We start from the raw sequence: 18,118 nt of genomic DNA on the forward strand, positions 1-18,118 counted from the left end.
AGAGGTGATTATCAGGTGAGATTGCCAAAAACAGTTTCTTGTCATTTCATACTCTTTCTAGGAATATGATGGAGACTGCAGACATTTGTGACAGCTTCCTCTACTGATCTTTGAATGCCAGTAATTTTTATGTGGATTCAAATTCACTTAAATATAACCCACTATAAGACTGGTTAGTGTGATTTCCACAGGAGAGGCTTGTTATGAGCGACTGACATCTCTTGGCTTGTTGTAAAATGACAGCCGCTTTTCCGTAACCTCACTGAAACGCACACATGTGGTTGTAGCGACCTCCAGTGGTAGCAGCTTTGAGCGCATACGCAAACACTTAGCAGAAGAGCCAGATGGACCTCATATGGAGTTCTTCACTCAAGGCCATCTTGATCTAATGTGTTCGGGTAGATGCAACATTTCTGGTTCTTCACAGCAGATTTTCAGCCAAGCTGCCTGACTGAAACACTCAGTTATTCAATCAATTAGTCAACTGACAGAATTTAACCACAAAAAAAGGTAAATAACGCAAAAGCTTGCAGATTTGACCCCCTGTTCTTTACCAGTGTAATTTGGGTGTCTTCAGGCTTTGCACTGCTGCTGGGAAAAATAAAACAAGCAAGGAAACTGGGGTGGACACTCACCTCTATTTTCAAATGTGCCATAAACTTAAAAAAAAAAAAACCAATTGTTATAATTACTATATTAACAGTAATGCAGGTCATTTTTAGTGGAAGAAGACTACACAAGAAATATAAACTTGAAAAGTATTTTTTACAGAAAGAGCCTTTTTATTTATGCCTTTTAAAGAAATCACATTGGGTTAGGGTCCTTTAAATTAGAGTCTTGACAAAAATATTCTATCCTTTACATGTGTTTTTTTGTTTCACATTTTCTATAGGTGCTACACAATTTAAAACACACAGACAACATTAATCATTCACATCAGGGTGTTTGCATTCCCGTAACCCATTTTCTGAGCATGCAAAATTAAGCTTGACACTCTAATTTAGCATCAGAGGCGAACTCTGAAGGAACACCAACTGGCTTTTTTTTAAAAATGTCAAACAGTGTCTGTTTGTCTGTATGTATGCAACTGCTACCTCATACAGACTTCTGAGCACATCCTGCATGCATTTATAACACAAAAAAACACAAAATCACTGAGTCTTTCTTATCAATGCTGAATAGAAATCTGGAGCCAAACAAAGGCTTTCCGCAGAAAACTGCTGTTGTGCACTTTTTTATAGCCCTCATTAGTTTGATCCTGATATCTCAGTCTAAGGCAACTTTTCCTTTCAAAGGAAATCAGGGGTTGAATGTCTACTAGGCAGATTTAAACTGACATGAAGCCATCACAGTGACGGGGAACAGATGCATTTTATATAATTGGAATATCTAAACTTCTTGGCTTTCCAGTGCTGTCAATGTTAGGTCCATAGGAGGAAAACATCTCCTGTGAAATTCCTTTGTTCACATTTAGAAAAGATGCTCTTATAGCACTCTAAAAAAGTAATGAAATGCACGCTGAGTAAGAGGAGAAAGAAATCCTTGCTCCGACTGCATTAGGAACTACCGAGTAAAGCTCTGATCAACATGACCTTAAACTGATGGGGTTGCCTTCGATTAAAAGTTTAACATGTTATAAACCGCCAGATGAAAAGAGAGAAACATAATATTCACAGCATTGATGATGGTATTCGTTACATCAAACTACAGAAATAATGACTTCGAACGACACTGTATATAGTTACACCTGTATACATTGCAGTTGGCTATTGTGTGGTGCAATCCCTTTGCATTTCAAGGGAATATTGCTTTGGCACATGTATGACCTATAATAGCTTACACCCCCAAAACAAGCTGAGCACTGAGCATGGCACACAAAATGCCAAATGTCATTAAATGCGTTTCCATCCAGTTTAGCTACTGACCTTTCACGTGTAAAGTTTTCAGAAGAAATAAATAATCAGATGTTTAGTCTTTTTTGTTAGTTAGCCCTCTAAAGTCACTGCTGAGAGTTGAGGTTTCCATTAATCAGAACAAGAGTGAAAAAGAGTGTTTAAGGTTTCAGACTCTTTGACTTCTTCATGAAATCAGTTCATAATGCCCCACGTTAAAAACAAAGACCTGTAAGAAAACGACACGAGAGAGGTAGGAATTTGAATTCCGAAACCTTTGATCCACAAATACTTGCATGCTATTTACCAGTTGGCACGGCAAGAAAGTAAATAAATGAATAAATAAAAGTGTAACTTTTGACACCTTTTCACAACTAGAAATATGGCAGTACGTAAACTAGAGAATACAATCACACCCAGCAGCCCCTCTGCCCAGAAGGATATTTACACTACTAGCATAGACTAAGAGTTTCTGCCCTGCTAGATGACCACTTCTTCACGTGGTAGGTTGAGCTTCACCTCCCCTCCTGCTGCTGCGGAGGTTGAGTAGACTGCGGTGGCAGAAACACAAGACGGGCCGTTTGTCTCCATGGTGAAGAGCTTGCAAGGTCCCGGCAGGGCTGCATCAGCATCAGGAGCCTCTTTTTCTGAGCTGGATGCCTGGGATGATGCAGGGGAGGATGTGGGGCTCAGCTGCACAGCTGTAGTGTCCTGCAGCGTGTGCTCGCTGGTCTCTATTTCAAACGCTGCCCCGCCAGCCTGCCCGCCGTGTCCCATCAAGCCAGCCCCTCTGCCCCCAACCTTGGACCTTCGTGAGCTGTGTGGAGGCGGGAGTCGACTGCACACGCAACACGCTCCGAAAAAGGAAAAGGCCACCAGCAGCAGGATAGGTCCGATGATGATTGGGGGGTTGGCAGAAGGCATCAGTGTGCTGAAGGCGAATGCTCCCACCAGGGTGATGTTGAGTCCAGCCAGCATGATGCATAGGCCACAAGCACAGCAGAGTGCCGGAGAGGGCAGGCCATGAGGGCGAGACTTCCTTTTCTTCTGGGGCTCCTTTTTAGGCACAGGGGTGCCGGTGTTTCTATCAGCGATGACCATGGTTTCCCCTCCAGGCTCTCTGGCTTTCTATCTTCTATCTTTTTGTAGATACACAAAATAAAGGAAAATAAGCTTTTTTAAGTCATTACAATGGCACTGGTGTGCACATGTAGAAAAGCTCTGTCAATCAGTGAGCTTTGATCTGTCACCTCATTGCGCTGCTACACCTACAGAATACAGACATGAGAACAGATTGTAAAAAGTTGAGTGAGCAGCACTCAGGTAGTGGTCATCTATTGGTGACACCTGCATAACATGTGAAGACAGCTGGCCACTGAAATCTTCCTAAATCAATTACACTGTTTAAAAAAACAAAAAAGGATCTAAACAGCACCTGTACAACAGGCGCATGGACGGGCAATTCACTCTAGATGGCCTAAAATAAGCTCCGTAAAAAAAAAGGGAAGCATGAGCCCATTAAGAAAAATCCTCAGTGGTACTTAATAACATGTCTTTAAGATGGCATCTCTATTTATTTTCTCTTAAACTGTGTACAGTCACCGTGCAGCTGCTTCATTCATGCCACCCAAGCCACTAGAGGAAAGGCTGTGAGTGTTTAGTTGCAATCAAATGAGCCCTTTCATTCCAGCATGCACCCATTCAAGAGCAGACAGGAGACCTAAGCAGAGGGGATGTGTGAAAAATATATTTTTGTAAATATGTGTCTGTAAATGTGTGATATATCGCAGTTGGCACGTTTATAAAACGGGTTTTGCTTGAGAGGCGTTTAAATGCGCCTTTACTTCCACTGATGTTGCATTTCTGCAAAAATTAAACCATGAAAGAAGGGGCGAGACACTCACCCTTTAGGTTGATGCACTGAAGGTCTTTCCATTGTTTGATCAGCAGATTTTCACCGCGGTTACCGGTCTTCTAATTAAGGGGCGAAATAACTGAGACGCTGAAAGGGCGAATCAGCACCAAACGAACGATTTTCATCCTGTTCTCGTGGCTTCACAGTCCTGAGGGCACAAGTCATGAAAGCCCTTCAATCACTGGCTCAAGCAAACACGCACAGACACACATACACGCGCACACACGATTCAAGGCGACCGACAAGATAAAATCCGAGAGTGGAAAAAAAGAAGAAGAAGAAACAGGCAGAAGATCACTTAGGTGAAATGGCATTTCTTAGGAGCAGACACACCGCGCGCTGCTGCTCCAGATGTGGACCGAGCAGCACGTAACACCTGACAGGTCAGCCCGAACCGGAAATGGTGTTCCAGACATCTCTGTCTGTGTGAAGCTGTCATATTTTCATTCATTCATATCTGAACTGAGCATATTCCCTCCGTCGCCGGACCGCTGGATGCGAAGCTCGTTCCCGAGCCACCCCTGTGTGCGCGAGCGAGTGTGCAAGTGGAGGAGGGAGTGATGAAGGTGAAAGCTGTTGCTCTCTGCCTTCAGCCCACACCGCAATGTTGCTGATTCTTGAAAAAGGCAAAGGATTTTAATTTATTCCACAGCTCTCTCGAATATAAAAATGTTTTATCTAAAATTATTATTTATTTATGCTGTGTATTATTTTATAATATAATTCAATATGAATATTTTTCTGTTAAAATATTTATTTATTTAATATTATAATTTAATAGAATAGAATTTAATATTATAATTTAATAGAAAAATAGAAAAAATATTATATTCATTCATTTTGTATTATTTTATGTAGCTATTTATTATTTTACTATAATTCAATAAGAATATTTTTCTATTAAAATATTTATTTATTTGTTTATCTATTATTTTATATTATAATTTAATAGGCAAAAATATTGTATTTCTTTACGTGACTATTTGTTATTGTATATTATTTATATGAATATTTTCTATTAAAATATTTACTTGTTTATTCATTTTGATCTTTTTTTGATCATGTAGCTCATGATGATGATAATGATCCAGTGTCTACATTGTTGGCTATCAGCTAAATTAACTGGTAATAAATCGAGGATAGCTATTATTAGACCAACTTTTGGCTTGCTGTGGTAAAAGATGAGTCATCAAAACTCAAAAGGGTCACGACCTTTGCAGTAAGTCAGCTAGTTTGCAGCTACTGAATCTATACATGACCGCAAAAGTGTGTTAGTAACAAAACAGTCCTTTAAATGTTTTAAAAGGGTTTAAACCTTCTTGTTGCCACCCAGGTTATTTACTTATCTTGTAAAATATGGACTATATTTGTATATGCAGTTCATTACGTGCTCCTCCACTGTCTAACTCCCAGACACAGGGGGATTGTGGTGTTGTGATTTGAGGTTTGACAATCAAGCTGCACCGCAGACTCCTCGGGGCTCCTGTTGTGCACAGCTCATGAACACAGCTCGGCATTATTCAGCCTCACAGCACGTTACACTTTTTTTGTTGCGCTTTCTGCCGGTGCTGTCCTGAATATCAATGTATTACGTTTCACTGCGGAGGGGGTGGGTGGGTCGCAGGTCACTGTGTGCACGCCATGGATGTTGCCACGTGTGTGTATGTGCATTCATTTATTTGTGTGTGTGCTACTCATGGAAATCACATGCAGGGGAATTGAATAATATCCAAAACCCATCATCGCTTAATGACTGTCATAATTTTATAATTGGTGGCATAGAGCATTGTACCATGATTAGAGGAGCTGCACAGGAGTTGGACTATTGGGCCTAATTTGCTTCACTCAGTGTCAGGATGTAAAATAGAAAAAAAACTCCACTAATGATCACAATCTCTGGATGTTTATTAGATGACATGCTGTTTATATATATATATATATATATATATATATATATATATATATATATATATATATATATATATATATAAATATAATGAGGTGATCTCAGCTAACATGATGAGCTGATATCACATATGAACAGGAAAACGAGATTTATAAAGATCTACACAGCAGAGAGATTTACACAGCAGTACTTTTTTGTACTAAGTGTGAAGGAAGATCAATACAGAAAAATTAAACTTCTTCTGCAGAAGTTGCAACCTTCTGCATCCGGCTTCCTTCACATGGAGCGGCCAGTCTTGCTACGTGATGACCTCATGGCAGATCTTGATCTGAAGGCTTTAGTTTCCGTCTCGATAAGACATCCGGCATGTCCGCAGAAGTCCTGCAAAAGACAGACGGATCAGTCATGAGGGAGGCTTGCGTTGTGTTCGCTGAACTAAAACCTTTTCCTTGATATAACTGAGATTTTAGATGATCTGCACTACGTAATTCCTCATCTGTTAAATAACTGAGCCAAACAGTGCATCAGTGTGTTATCTGGTTTGTTTTTCTTGTTTAAATGAGACTATAGTGCTGAAGTGTGACTTCAGTTGTCTGTCTTTCAAGATGCTACACATTGAAAAGTACTCTCTTTCACAAATGTCAGTGAAGACCTGAAAAACTGCTTCGTTTTGAAGGTCAGTGCAGACTCTGCTGTCTGTTTGTTGTCACACAGGACAGCGCATGAAATGCATGATGACATGATTGAAATATATGTGGTAGCGCCATTGCCATAGTAACAAAATTAAAAGTGAGTGACTTTGAAAAGGAGGTGATACTTGGTAATGTTCACTTTCAAAAACCCCCCATTCTCCTCTAAATTGCTTGTAGTCAGCCAACAAAAAGCCCCACGTCATTATGTAAGGCGTTTTGTTGATTCTTTTCTTGACAGTTTGGCTATGGTTTAAAAAAAAATGTCTTTAACTCTCAGAAATAATAAAGGTAACCCTTACCTGTCTGGATAAACCTAGTTAGAAAGTCATTCAAATGGAAAAGTAGAGACTGAAGTGCTGAAAGGAAGTCAACATTCTCTAAGTAGCGCATGTCATCAGTGAGACTGTCACATAGTAACATTTCAGTGTTTTTTCTCGATCTTACTTTAACACCTTAGTGTTTATATTATAATTTTTAAAAATAGCAAACAGTTAATTAATATAAGGCATAAAGAGCAACAAGAACTACCAATCGGGCGACACAGCAGATCTGTACATATCAAGATTCTGAGTAAAGCCCACGATAGTACTGCATGTGAGATATACTGCACTACTATGGAGCTGCTGGCTTGTGTATTATCACAGCTCTCAAAGGTTTTTGTAGTTTTTCCAAGATCCATTCATGCCCAGATTAGATTCTTATAAGTCTATCAACATGCTGACTAGTTTCTGCAAAATGTGATTCATACTGCAAAGCTTAGGAAATTAAAAGTACTCTTATATCCAGGAAACATAGCATTACAGTCACAGGAACTATATTACAGATAAGGTATATTGAAATGCCTTTCTGCTGTACTGTGGTACCATTCACATCCCTATTTTGATCATGTATAATTATCAAAGGAGACAGACCCCTCATCCGGGTTGGCTTCAGCTATTGTTCCAGCCTCCACAAAGGTTCCCATACGACTCTTAGACCGTTCCAGATTAATCTGACTGTGAGTCCCTGGCAAGACAACAAGAGAGCATGGAAGCATTAAGTGTAACAGTACATGTTTAACTAGCATGTGAAACAATGAGCACTAGATCATACTGAGAAGGGTTATACAGAGGGGAAAACACTTATTTGGATTGTATAGTCACATATATGTATATAACATGGGCCTTAACAATTAAGGCAGATAGTTTTAAATGAACGCTTAACTTAAACTAAAAAGATAATAACAGATACAGGTGTGGTTAAAAGTTTACATACAATCATTCATTCCTCATGGGCATGAATATCATGGTAGTTTGGGCTTTTAATGATTTCTTTGAATTGTTCTTTTTCCAGATTGGAATGATTGTACAGCGTACATGTACTTTTCCGTCGAGCTTGAAGTTGATGATTTTGGACCCGGGGCTTCTTTCTTGGTCACCACTCTCTCAGTCCATGTTCTCGTAACACTCACTTCACTGAACAGTAACACTGGTGTTCCAGCAGTTTCCAGTTCCAATGTTGACACATCCGAATAACTTGCATTTATGAAAATTGCTTGAACTGATTATGTTGGAATCTGTGGTTGTCTAGAAATCACTCCAAGAGACCTTTTCAACTTGTGTAAATCTACAATTCTCCTTCTTAGATCTTCACGGAGTCCTTTGGACTTTGGAGTGAGTGCTATCAAACAAAAAAATTTTAAGCTGGCAAAGATGATCGTGATCGCGATGACTACTGAGAAGTAAACGGACCTTGGCCTTGTCAAGTTAAAAGACAGTGCGCATGTAAACCTATGATCATAAGTGTAGGTATAAGCAGCTCATCTAAGTGCAAGAATATAGCTTCAGAGAGGGAATTTTAGGACGGGAATGCAGGCACTCCTGAATCTTCCTGTGATTTTGACCTTCACATATGATTTCAATAAGTTTTAATATGCAACATTTAACTCAAACTGATAAAACGAAACAAAAACACATAATTTGCAAATGTTTCACTCAGTCTGGTAATAGTTTCCATGTTTGAAGTCAGCATGTCAAAAACATGAACCTACTTTCACTGGAGCACAAACATGCACAGATGCACAGTTGGCTGCACAGCGCAAAAACTGTATGCAGACAAACGTTTCCCCTGGCTCATATTTGTTAACAATTAAGTGAAAAAAAAAGCAGTTAGGAAAGAAGGAAATTATATTATTTTTTTTAAGCGCACTCAGTGAGACATTAGACAGATGGCTGAAGCGCTCTCTCTGATAACAGCCTGAGCACAACATCTGCCTCGCTGCTGTCAACTGCAGTGTTTCTACAGGTGTCTGAGTTTTTATCAAACAAATAAGGCGCATAGACTCAATGCAGATCAGTATCAAGTGCCTTTGAGTGTTATACGATAGCATTATTAACTCACTGGCTCGCTCCTTCATTTCACCCACCTTCTCGTCTCAGTGTCTCAACTGGCTGATCAGGAGCAGGATTGGCAGGCGCGGGGTGCACTCTGAAGTTCGCTGAGGATTTTAGCCAAAATGCCTTTTATTGTTATCGTGAACACACTTACAAATAATAGCATCGAAAAATATACAGGTATATATCAAACTGCTTACCAAAGGATGGAAGGATGTGGTTGACGTTCAGCCAAGCTTTTATGAAGGGGTAGATTGCTATTAGCAGGCCTGGAAAGCATAACAGTCCAATAAATTTATTAATTAAGGCCTGGCTTTACTCTAGTTCCCTTATGGTTGAAAAGCAGCAGATTTACTGCAGTGTTAGTGCAGATAACTGTCACCACGAGAGAGGAAAGCATTTGGTGCTGCAGATGCAATGAGAAGCCTCATTAAAAATGGGCATAAATTGTAATAGTGTATTAAAAAATACAAATTCAATCACCTGCATGGACTAATTCACACCAATCAGTGTAATTTATTTTGTTCAGTTGTTTGAAATGCAATCTCACTGCCTCCTGCTCCCGTGAGCCTTAACGGCTCATAAAAATAACAGTTTTTAATAGAAGTTTCCATACTTGGAGACTTTGCGGAGAAACAATAAGGCTGTTTGATGAAATATCTATTCCCAAACTGAAATCCACTCGACAAAGCCTTCAGATTATTCTCAGTGCAGCAGCTACAGTGTGCGATGTTTCGTTCAGTTCGACTCAAAGTACAAAGTAATATCTGAACCGCTGGGCTCGTGTGCCTCTCTGTGGCACTGTGCTCCAATTCAAACGTTATTGATTTCCCTCTATAAGCCAGAAGATCTGGCATTACACCCCCGGCAAGTCCTGAGGGTGGCTGTGATGCATGTTTGTGCTTAAAATGTCATGAAACTGCGGAAGGAGTAAAAACAATCTGCTGAGAACACTCTGTTCATACTCATTAGTCAGCCTATGTGTTGGAGGCAGCATCGCAGCACACAAGCCCCAAAACACATAATTAGATGCTACTCAGCTGCACAAATGCTGCCAAAGCGAATGTTTCTGTCAAGCGGCTGTGCGCAGTGTTGATTTGTCAGATTCTTAGTGCACATTACAAAGTCAAATTAGTTACTGAAAGATGATCAACTCATCAGAGAGGATGTTTTTTGCATTAACTATGCATGCACTCTGATGCCGTCGTCCTGTGATTGAAAACCCTGCCCTTTTGCTCCTTCTCTCCAGGAAACCGGTAAAGACACTCCTTTATCTTGGCAGCCCAGTTCCTCTGGCTATCAGCTGGCTCCAGTTACAGCGCTGTATCAAATGAATGAGGGATGGAAAACTGACACTGACCGCTGATCTTTCACCTGAGTTTTTGACATTTCATTTAAAATAGATATTCCAGCGAGATATAAATGTGCGCTCCCTCACTTTTTTGGCCTTCTTGAATTGGATTTTTAGTGAATTAACAAATTAACTCACTCACAAAGAAATGCACTGTGTAATAATCTCTCCGGTGACGCACCATAATGTTTAGATACAACTATTACCTAAAACCTTCTGTTTAACCTCTTAATATACAACGTATCACTGGTAAACCCTCCCGGGCCAGGGTTGAATTTTATTTTAGCTACATGCTACATGTTAAATCAGAAAACTGTCTGAAATGTTGCATTTTAAATTTTGGCACTACAGTTTTTCTTTTAACGGCTTTTCCCACTTGAGCCTCTTGGCCAATATATCGATTGGACTCTACCCCTAACACCACATGGGTCACCAGATGACCAGGTGGCTGTTAAAAGGTTAAAAAAAAATGTGAAAGCCACAGAAATAGAGCATAATAAAATACACTGTGTGGTAATAGCAGAAGTTTTAGCATCAAAAACTGCTTAAAGTACCTGAAGTAAAACTACTAATTTTGCAAAACCTTAGCCAATATTATTGTATTAATAATGTGTATTAATATGTATCAAATGATGTGTATAATATGTTATTCTGGGGGGCACAGAGAAGGCCAAACATATATGGGCTCTCTCAAAAGTGTGTAGTTGGACATCACACGGACTTTGTACTCAGTTATAAATTTCTTGCATGAACCTCTGTTGTATGAAAGTTCAGGGCTGCAGTGCATGAGAGACAACAGATCTGTCATGACCTCCTGAAAAATGTCATAAGTTAAAAGTTACACACAGCAATAGCAAAAAGCAGGTTTAATAAACAAATGTAATCCAAATATCCAGAATCGGCTTATTACCCTCCCTATAACTGCATCACCTATAAAATCTTAAGACACACTCACCGAGGCCCCCCGCTCCCAGGAAGATACCTCCGACTGCATCAGCATCGCATTCCCTGGATACCCCAATGATGATGCAGCCCGCCACAATGCTGAGCAGGGCTGAGCCTACCCGTAGCCCGTGGTACTCTCCGGTGCTGACAGGGTTCATTCAGCACGTGGATGCTCCCCGCCTGCTCCCCCCACCACATGCACTGTGGAGCCCCGACACTGTGCTCTGCTTTAACTTGGGCCCTCAACTTTAATGTCCCCGAGCCTCACCCCGCTTCGTCTTTCACTCTCAATGATGCAGAAACACTTTCTCTAGTTAAGCCTCAGTCACTATATTCTGTTTCTTAAGATACCTCATGCATCTTTAAAGCTAGAGCTCTGGTTTCCATTGACATAGAAAATTAGAAAACTAGTGGCTCTGACTCTTTTGACTGTGAAACCCATGCTACAAATCTGATCATAGTCCTCCGGCATCAAGTATCAGGGCTGCAGCAAATACCCTAATTGCAATTCTCAAACTGTTAACAAGTCTTGTAGAGTTGCAATATGCTGAAACTTAAAGGCGAGGTATGGCAGCATGACTACAAAGGCAGCACAGAGGAAACTGTGACAGAGAGACAGTTAGATTACGCTACTTTTCTGATTTGCCTGTGAGCTTGAAGGGAATGTGTAATGAAAGGTTCAGAGAGTTCTCCATGTGATGGGGGCCTGAAGCCATCCACAAAGGCATGCAGTTGCCATAGGAATAGCATATCCATGGCAACGGGGGAGGAAGGGTGGGTAGGGGGTTAGAAGGATTAACACCGGTGAGTAGGGTAACAAATGAGCATACTGGGTGGAAGAGAAACTGTGACACATTTACTGTTAAGAAAGTAAACTCCATCTTTTCTGGATGATTGCATGTATTTTTAATCAATGCTGGTAATGCGGGTCCTATGTGTGTGTGTGTGTGTGTGTGTGTGTTAGTGACACAGCAATTAATGGCTGACAATAATGACTCTTGACAGCCTTTGTGGCATGTCAACCTTTAAAATCAAGCTAACTTGCAAGGGGCTGCAAATCCCCAGGAGTGAACCAGCCTTCCAAAGAGATTTATCAAGTCCTTTGGGGTCATCCGTCCCCCAGCAGACCAGAACATAAAAATGCCACATTACACCAGAGACTCATGAAACATCCCCATCATGGTGTCGCAGAAAGTGAAGGAGCAGTTCTGAAGGACAGAGATGTAGTTTCTGCTCAAGGTATTTGTTTTTTCTTGCTGTCCCCCAGCAGAAAGAGAAGCACTAGAAGTCCTGAACCTCCTGATGTTTACAGATTCTGATGGGCTAACAAACTGAATAATAATACAGAGTCCTGTATACATCTGATCATTCATTAGGGAAAATAACCACAATTGTCCATGTATTTCTTTTCTGATTATACAATTCACAGAGAGGTTGGAGTCAACTGAGCTCTTAGAGGGTGCAAGGCCATACACTATGGACAGTGCTGGGGAGTAACGGAATACATGTACCACCGTTACGTATTTAAAATACAAAATATGAGTAACTGTATTCCGTTACAGTTACCGTTTAAAAAGGTGGTGTTCAGAATACAGTTACTTTGTTGAAATAAAGGGATTACATGGTGGTCTTTTCCTGTTTCATATGTCAGGCTATGCCCTCGCTATTTTTTGTAATTCCATGCTGGCAGTGTTGGGAAGGTTACTTTTAAAATGTATTCCATTACAGAATACAGAATACATGCCCTAAAATGTATTCTGTAACGTATTCCGTTACGTTACTCAATGAGAGTAACGTATTCTGAATACTTTTGATTACTTAACATATTATCATGCATTTTACAACTACGTGAATGTACTATTGTTGTGTGATTTATTACTATTACTGAAGGTCCGCGGCTCCGAATCGTAGTAAAGGGACCTCTGACTAATACAGTTCCGTGTCGGGCTCGTAGCCGAAAAATTGTTTTACTTTGTTGTGTGGGTCAACTCTGCTTGCGAGAGACAGAGAGAGGCATTGACAGGCTGCTCCAACGGAACTTATTGTTTCAGAGGAAAACACCAACAAAGCAAGTTTTAATAGCTTACTTACAACTGGGCTTGTCAGGCACTCTTCTTGGCTGCAGTGGTTATTATTATATTTACAATTTTCCAGCTCCCGTTTTTGCTCGATGACAACTTGTACTTTTCGACTCTCCTTTTTCTCCCTCCCTCGCTCACAGACACATAACCAGTCCATTCTCCCTGCAGCACGGACTACACTGCCCATGAAGCTACATTCTGCATTCTGCCTATTAGCTTAGCACAACAACAACAACAACAACAACAAAAAAGCGCTCTCTCACCCAGGAAACACGCAGAGCGTCGCCCTGTAACCATGGCAACCGTAACGCTGCCGCCTGGAACAACAGAACGTAGCTGTCAAACAAAACCGAAACAGTCCTGACCCGCCACAATATGAAACAGGAAAGTACCGCCGTGTAATCCACAAAGTAACTGTATTCTAAATACCACCTTTTTAAATGGTACGTAACGGAATACAGTTACTCATATTTTGTATTTTAAATACTTAACGGCGGTACATGTATTCCGTTACTCCCCAACACTGCATGCTGGTGGAAACCCAAACAAAACACGCATTAAGAGGCTCAAATGCCAGGCACTCTTTTTGGCTGCAGTGGTTATTATTATATTTACATGCTTCCAGCTCCCGTTTCTGCTCGTTGACAGCTTGTACTTTTCCACTCTCCTTTTTCTCCCTCCCTCAGGCTCACAGACACATAACGGGTATGGCAGTCCATTGCGGGTGACCGTGGCTCAGGGGGTTGGGAAGCGTATCTGTAACCGGAAGGTCGCCAGTTCGATCACCGGGCTCTCTGTCCTAGTCGTTGTGTCCTTGGGCAAGACACTTTACCCTACCGCCTACTGGTGTTGGCCAGAGGGGCCGATGTCGTGATATGGCAGCCTCGCTTCTGTCAGTCTGCCCCAAGCTACAACCATAGCTTGCCTCCACCAGTGTGTGAGAGTGAATAAATAGTGGCATTGTAAAGCGCTCTGGGTGCCTTGAAAAGCGCTATATAAATCCAATCCATCGTTCTACACTGCCCATGAGGCTACATTCTTTAAGGCGATGCCTGTAACACTCTGCCTGTTGCCTTCATTTTAAAAAATATTTCTTCACGTCATTATGAGACACGAGATTGAGACACAGGCATTTGAGCCTCTTAATGTGTGTTTTGTTTGGGTTTCCACCAGCATGCAGTGTTGGGGAGTAACGGAATACATGTACCGCCGTTACGTATTTAAAATACATAATATGAGTAACTGTATTCTGTTACAGGTACCGTTTAAAAAGGTGGTATTTAGAATACAGTTACTTTGTGGATTACACGGCGGTACTTTCCTGTTTCATATTGTGGCGGGTCAGGACTGTTTCGGTTTTGTTTGACAGTTACATTCTGTAGTTCCAGGCGGCAGCGTTGCGGTTGCCATGGTTACAGGGTGACGCTCTCGCTCTGCGTGTTTCCTGGGTGAGAGAGCGCGTTATGTTATGTGTCTGTGAGCGCGAGGAGGGAGAAAAAGGAGAGTCGAAAAGTACAAGTTGTCATCGAGCAAAAACGGGAGCTGGAAACATGTAAATATAATAATAACCACTGCAGCCAAGAAGAGTGCCTGACGAGCCCAGTTGTAAGTAAGCTATTAAAACTCGACTGTACGCTGTGTTCCTGTTTTCCTCCGAAACAATAAGTTCCGCTGGAGCAGCCTTTCAACTCCTCTCTCTGTCTCTTGCTAGCAAAGTTGACCGTATTAGCCAGAGGTGTCTTTACTACGGTTCTGAGCCTCGGAATAATTTTCTATATGAGATCGTTGCAAAAAGCGCAGCCTTACCTATTGTCCACCCTACTGTTACTCATTTTATATTAAGATTTAAAAATGTAGTTGGTATTGGTATGGCGAGTAACCTTCAGTAATAGTAATAAATCACACAGTAATAGTACATTCATGTAGTTGTAAAGAAGCATGATAATATATTAAGTAATCCAAAGTATTCAGAATATGTCACTCTCATTGAGTAACGTAACGGAATACGTTACAAAATACATTTTGGGGCATGTATTCTGTAGTGGAATACATTTTAAAAGTAACCTTCCCAACACTGACCATGAACAATGTTGCCCTTTTATCTATCACAGGGCTAACACAGGGAGACAGATAAACCATTCATGGTCATATTGACACGTCAGCTAACCTAACCCATGCACTGTGGGAGGAAACCGGAGTAAATCCACACAAGCTTTCACACAAGAGAGCATGCAAACTCCACACAGAAAGGAACAGCCAGCTAGATGAGTCACACCCAGACTGTCATATGTGTTATATGAATGTTAACATATGCACATGCAGTAACAACATTACGATAACAGTTTCAACTACTGTATTTTTATGGATTTGGAAGAAATTTATTTTAAAAAAAAAAGAAAGAAAATAGCCTGCGTTGGCCGGGAATCGAACCCGGGTCAACTGCTTGGAAGGCAGCTATGCTAACCACTATACCACCAACGCCTTCTTAGAGGAAGGCTACTCAAATTCACTTCAATCCATATCGATTTATATGAACTATATGTATGTTTATATTTTATATGTACTGCATATTATGGCTTTTCGTAGTCTGTCTACAAATATTTGCCGTTCTAGAAGTGTCTATATTTGGCCATAACATGGGGCTATTTTATTCTATTTTTTCGCCGAACCAAATACATCCATACTGCTGACACGGCTTGTTTTCACACCGTAATAAAATCGAGCAGCAAAATAATTTTCCCAAAGAAGGGAGAAAAAAACGCAACTGTGGCCCGTACGGGGATCGAACCCGCGACCTTGGCGTTATTAGCACCACGCTCTAACCAACTGAGCTAACCGGCCACTTACCAAAGATACAGTGGTACACTATATATACTATATACAAATGACTAATGGCTGGGCCCACAATACAATACCACTGTGGACAGCCAGCCCCAAGGTTTTTACTGTCTTACTTAAAAACAGGCCTTCTGATTAGGACTTATTACGGAAGAGGATTAGGGCCACTGGAAAAAAAAAGTGGGCACTCTTTCTTTTCCAGAATTCTGAGATTAAAGTCAGAATTTTCACATTTCGACGTTTTTCATAAAATATCACTTAGTGACACAAGCTAAAGACCATATGTAGCCACAGCACAGCATGCCCACCTTTATGATAGGCATATACAAGGTTTATGCCACAGACCTCGTGGCGCAACGGTAGCGCGTCTGACTCCAGATCAGAAGGTTGCGTGTTCAAATCACGTCGGGGTCAAACCTTTTTTTGTTCCACAGTAAAACGCACGCTTAAATTGTAATCTTCTGTCTTACAAGTTGCTACTTACCGCGTTTGCACGCGTGGTAAATATGAATACAGTTTTTTTTATCGACATTAGATTGAGTGCTGCAGCGGTGAAGATTCTCACTCTGAAGAAGCTTTGTCTTATAATCCTAAATATCATCGCATTTGCATTTAATTACGTATCTGCGAAAGCGATATTGGCAACGTTAACAAGGAGAATTATTAATAGCAATTCAAAATAACAAAGTAAAACGGTGGGCTCGTCCGGGATTTGAACCCGGGACCTCTCGCACCCTAAGCGAGAATCATACCCCTAGACCAACGAGCCAGCTCGAAATGCAGCATCGTCGTAATCCAACAAAACCAACAACAGGTCCTGAGCTCACAATTAGTAGTAGTTTAAAAATTAAAAATCTTTATGTTACGTGTAACTGCAGTTGTTTTTGTTAGCTATAGATCTCTACATGAGTTGGTAAAAATAAAGCAAACAAACAAATAACAAACTGTCGTTATTGTTCGGCCGACTGGCTAGTAAAAATGGATACAGAAAGTGTAATGCTAGGGCCACGGGAGGATTCATCTCAATACAGATAAGTAAGGCTCATTAAAAAGTGTTTACCAGTCCGACTAACTTTACCTGATTTATTTTACCTCGAAGTTTGCCCGGGGGCTTGGCTTTTGCAAGCAGCTGGCTCATACTCTTACATAAACTTTATAATTACTCAGCACCACATGCATTTCGGGTCTTGGGGTGGAGAAATCCGTGCATTGAATCCAAAAAGGAAAATCACATACCTAAATCCACCATGCTATTTTGCCCTGCAGGGTCGACAGCGCCAATATTAACACTCACTGGTCTCACTTGGCTAAGCACTAGCCTGCATTAACCAGTGACCAGGCCTACTGGTATAACCTGTTAGTTAAGCATTATGTAAGAGTGACACATCAATGCTGAACTGAATGTAAGTGAACTGAATTGTTTATTGTCTAAGGAGTCTTGGATACCATATTCAGCCTTGCACTGTAAAATGTGGTAGTTCTCAAAGCTGACCAAAAAAAGGAACCTTGTCTGGCTGTGTCACCTTTGTCATGACTGTGTTACAACTCTGAGTTGGAGGACCACAAAGCAAATTTGGCCTTTACTGAACCCCCTCATTTCACTCTCTCTAGCTCTCTGTTTAGAGTGTCAACTCCAAATTTTTGAGAAGTACCTTTTTATACATGGGGATACAATTAAACACAAGTTACCTCAAGCAGCCAACAATAATAACATATTTTAACACAGCTGTATATAGCAAGATGTGCCTTCTCTCTTATTGTGCTTTAGTGGTGCCTTTCCAAAAACAAAACAATGAAAAGTTTGTTTGTTTTGTTGTGTTAACTAATTATTGTGGAAGGTAACACAAGCAGGTATTTAATAGGCATTAAAATGTTTGATTATATTCAGTGCTGCCATCTTCGATTGCTAAATTGGTTTATCTGCTTCTCTGACTTTCGAAATCAGATAAAAATTCCAACTGCGAACTCGGAAAAACTCGAAATTTCTGACTAACTAACCGACCTAACGTGTCGGTAGTGATATCAGTAATACTGGGCCTGTACTTACTTAATATGGGATCATATCAAAAACAGCGCTATTTTCCTATCATTCTACAAATTAATAAAGAAAACAGAAATCAAAATGT

At 40.7% G+C, this 18,118-nt stretch overlaps 2 protein-coding genes and 4 non-coding genes across 7 annotated transcripts; 1 reads left to right on the forward strand and 5 right to left on the reverse strand.

Moving 5' to 3' along the window:
• Window positions 1-759: 759 nt before the first annotated feature.
• Window positions 760-4,393, reverse strand: tmem275a (transmembrane protein 275a). Its single transcript, XM_004542698.4, has 2 exons — window positions 3,797-4,393; window positions 760-3,031 (listed from the first exon to the last, which is right to left on the reverse strand). Exon 2 carries the CDS (start codon window positions 2,991-2,993, stop codon window positions 2,373-2,375), a length of 621 nt encoding a protein of 206 aa, XP_004542755.1. The 5' UTR covers window positions 2,994-3,031; window positions 3,797-4,393; the 3' UTR covers window positions 760-2,372.
• A 1,400-nt stretch (window positions 4,394-5,793) lies between these two features.
• Window positions 5,794-17,336, reverse strand: kncn (kinocilin). Of its 2 annotated transcripts, none has more exons than XM_076876610.1 (5): window positions 11,084-11,576; window positions 8,978-9,046; window positions 8,810-8,881; window positions 7,317-7,410; window positions 5,794-6,094 (listed from the first exon to the last, which is right to left on the reverse strand). In XM_076876610.1, exons 1-5 carry the CDS (start codon window positions 11,229-11,231, stop codon window positions 6,025-6,027), a joined length of 453 nt encoding a protein of 150 aa, XP_076732725.1. In that variant the 5' UTR covers window positions 11,232-11,576; the 3' UTR covers window positions 5,794-6,024. The 2 variants fall into 2 exon arrangements, with proteins under 2 accessions (XP_076732725.1, XP_004542754.1); XM_004542697.4 differs by lacking the exon at window positions 11,084-11,576 and adding an exon at window positions 17,229-17,336 and having other exon boundaries at window positions 5,801-6,094.
• On the reverse strand, window positions 15,564-15,635 carry trnag-ucc (transfer RNA glycine (anticodon UCC)). Its single transcript has one exon. It is a non-coding gene; the product is annotated as a tRNA-Gly (tRNA).
• On the reverse strand, window positions 15,922-15,995 carry trnai-aau (transfer RNA isoleucine (anticodon AAU)). The gene has a single exon. It is a non-coding gene; the product is annotated as a tRNA-Ile (tRNA).
• trnaw-cca (transfer RNA tryptophan (anticodon CCA)) lies at window positions 16,335-16,406 on the forward strand. Its single transcript has one exon. It is a non-coding gene; the product is annotated as a tRNA-Trp (tRNA).
• Window positions 16,690-16,761, reverse strand: trnap-agg (transfer RNA proline (anticodon AGG)). The gene has a single exon. It is a non-coding gene; the product is annotated as a tRNA-Pro (tRNA).
• Window positions 17,337-18,118: the final 782 nt, after the last annotated feature.

Source organism: Maylandia zebra, linkage group LG18, assembly GCF_041146795.1.
Source record: "Maylandia zebra isolate NMK-2024a linkage group LG18, Mzebra_GT3a, whole genome shotgun sequence".
Taxonomy (NCBI): Eukaryota; Metazoa; Chordata; class Actinopteri; order Cichliformes; family Cichlidae; genus Maylandia; species Maylandia zebra.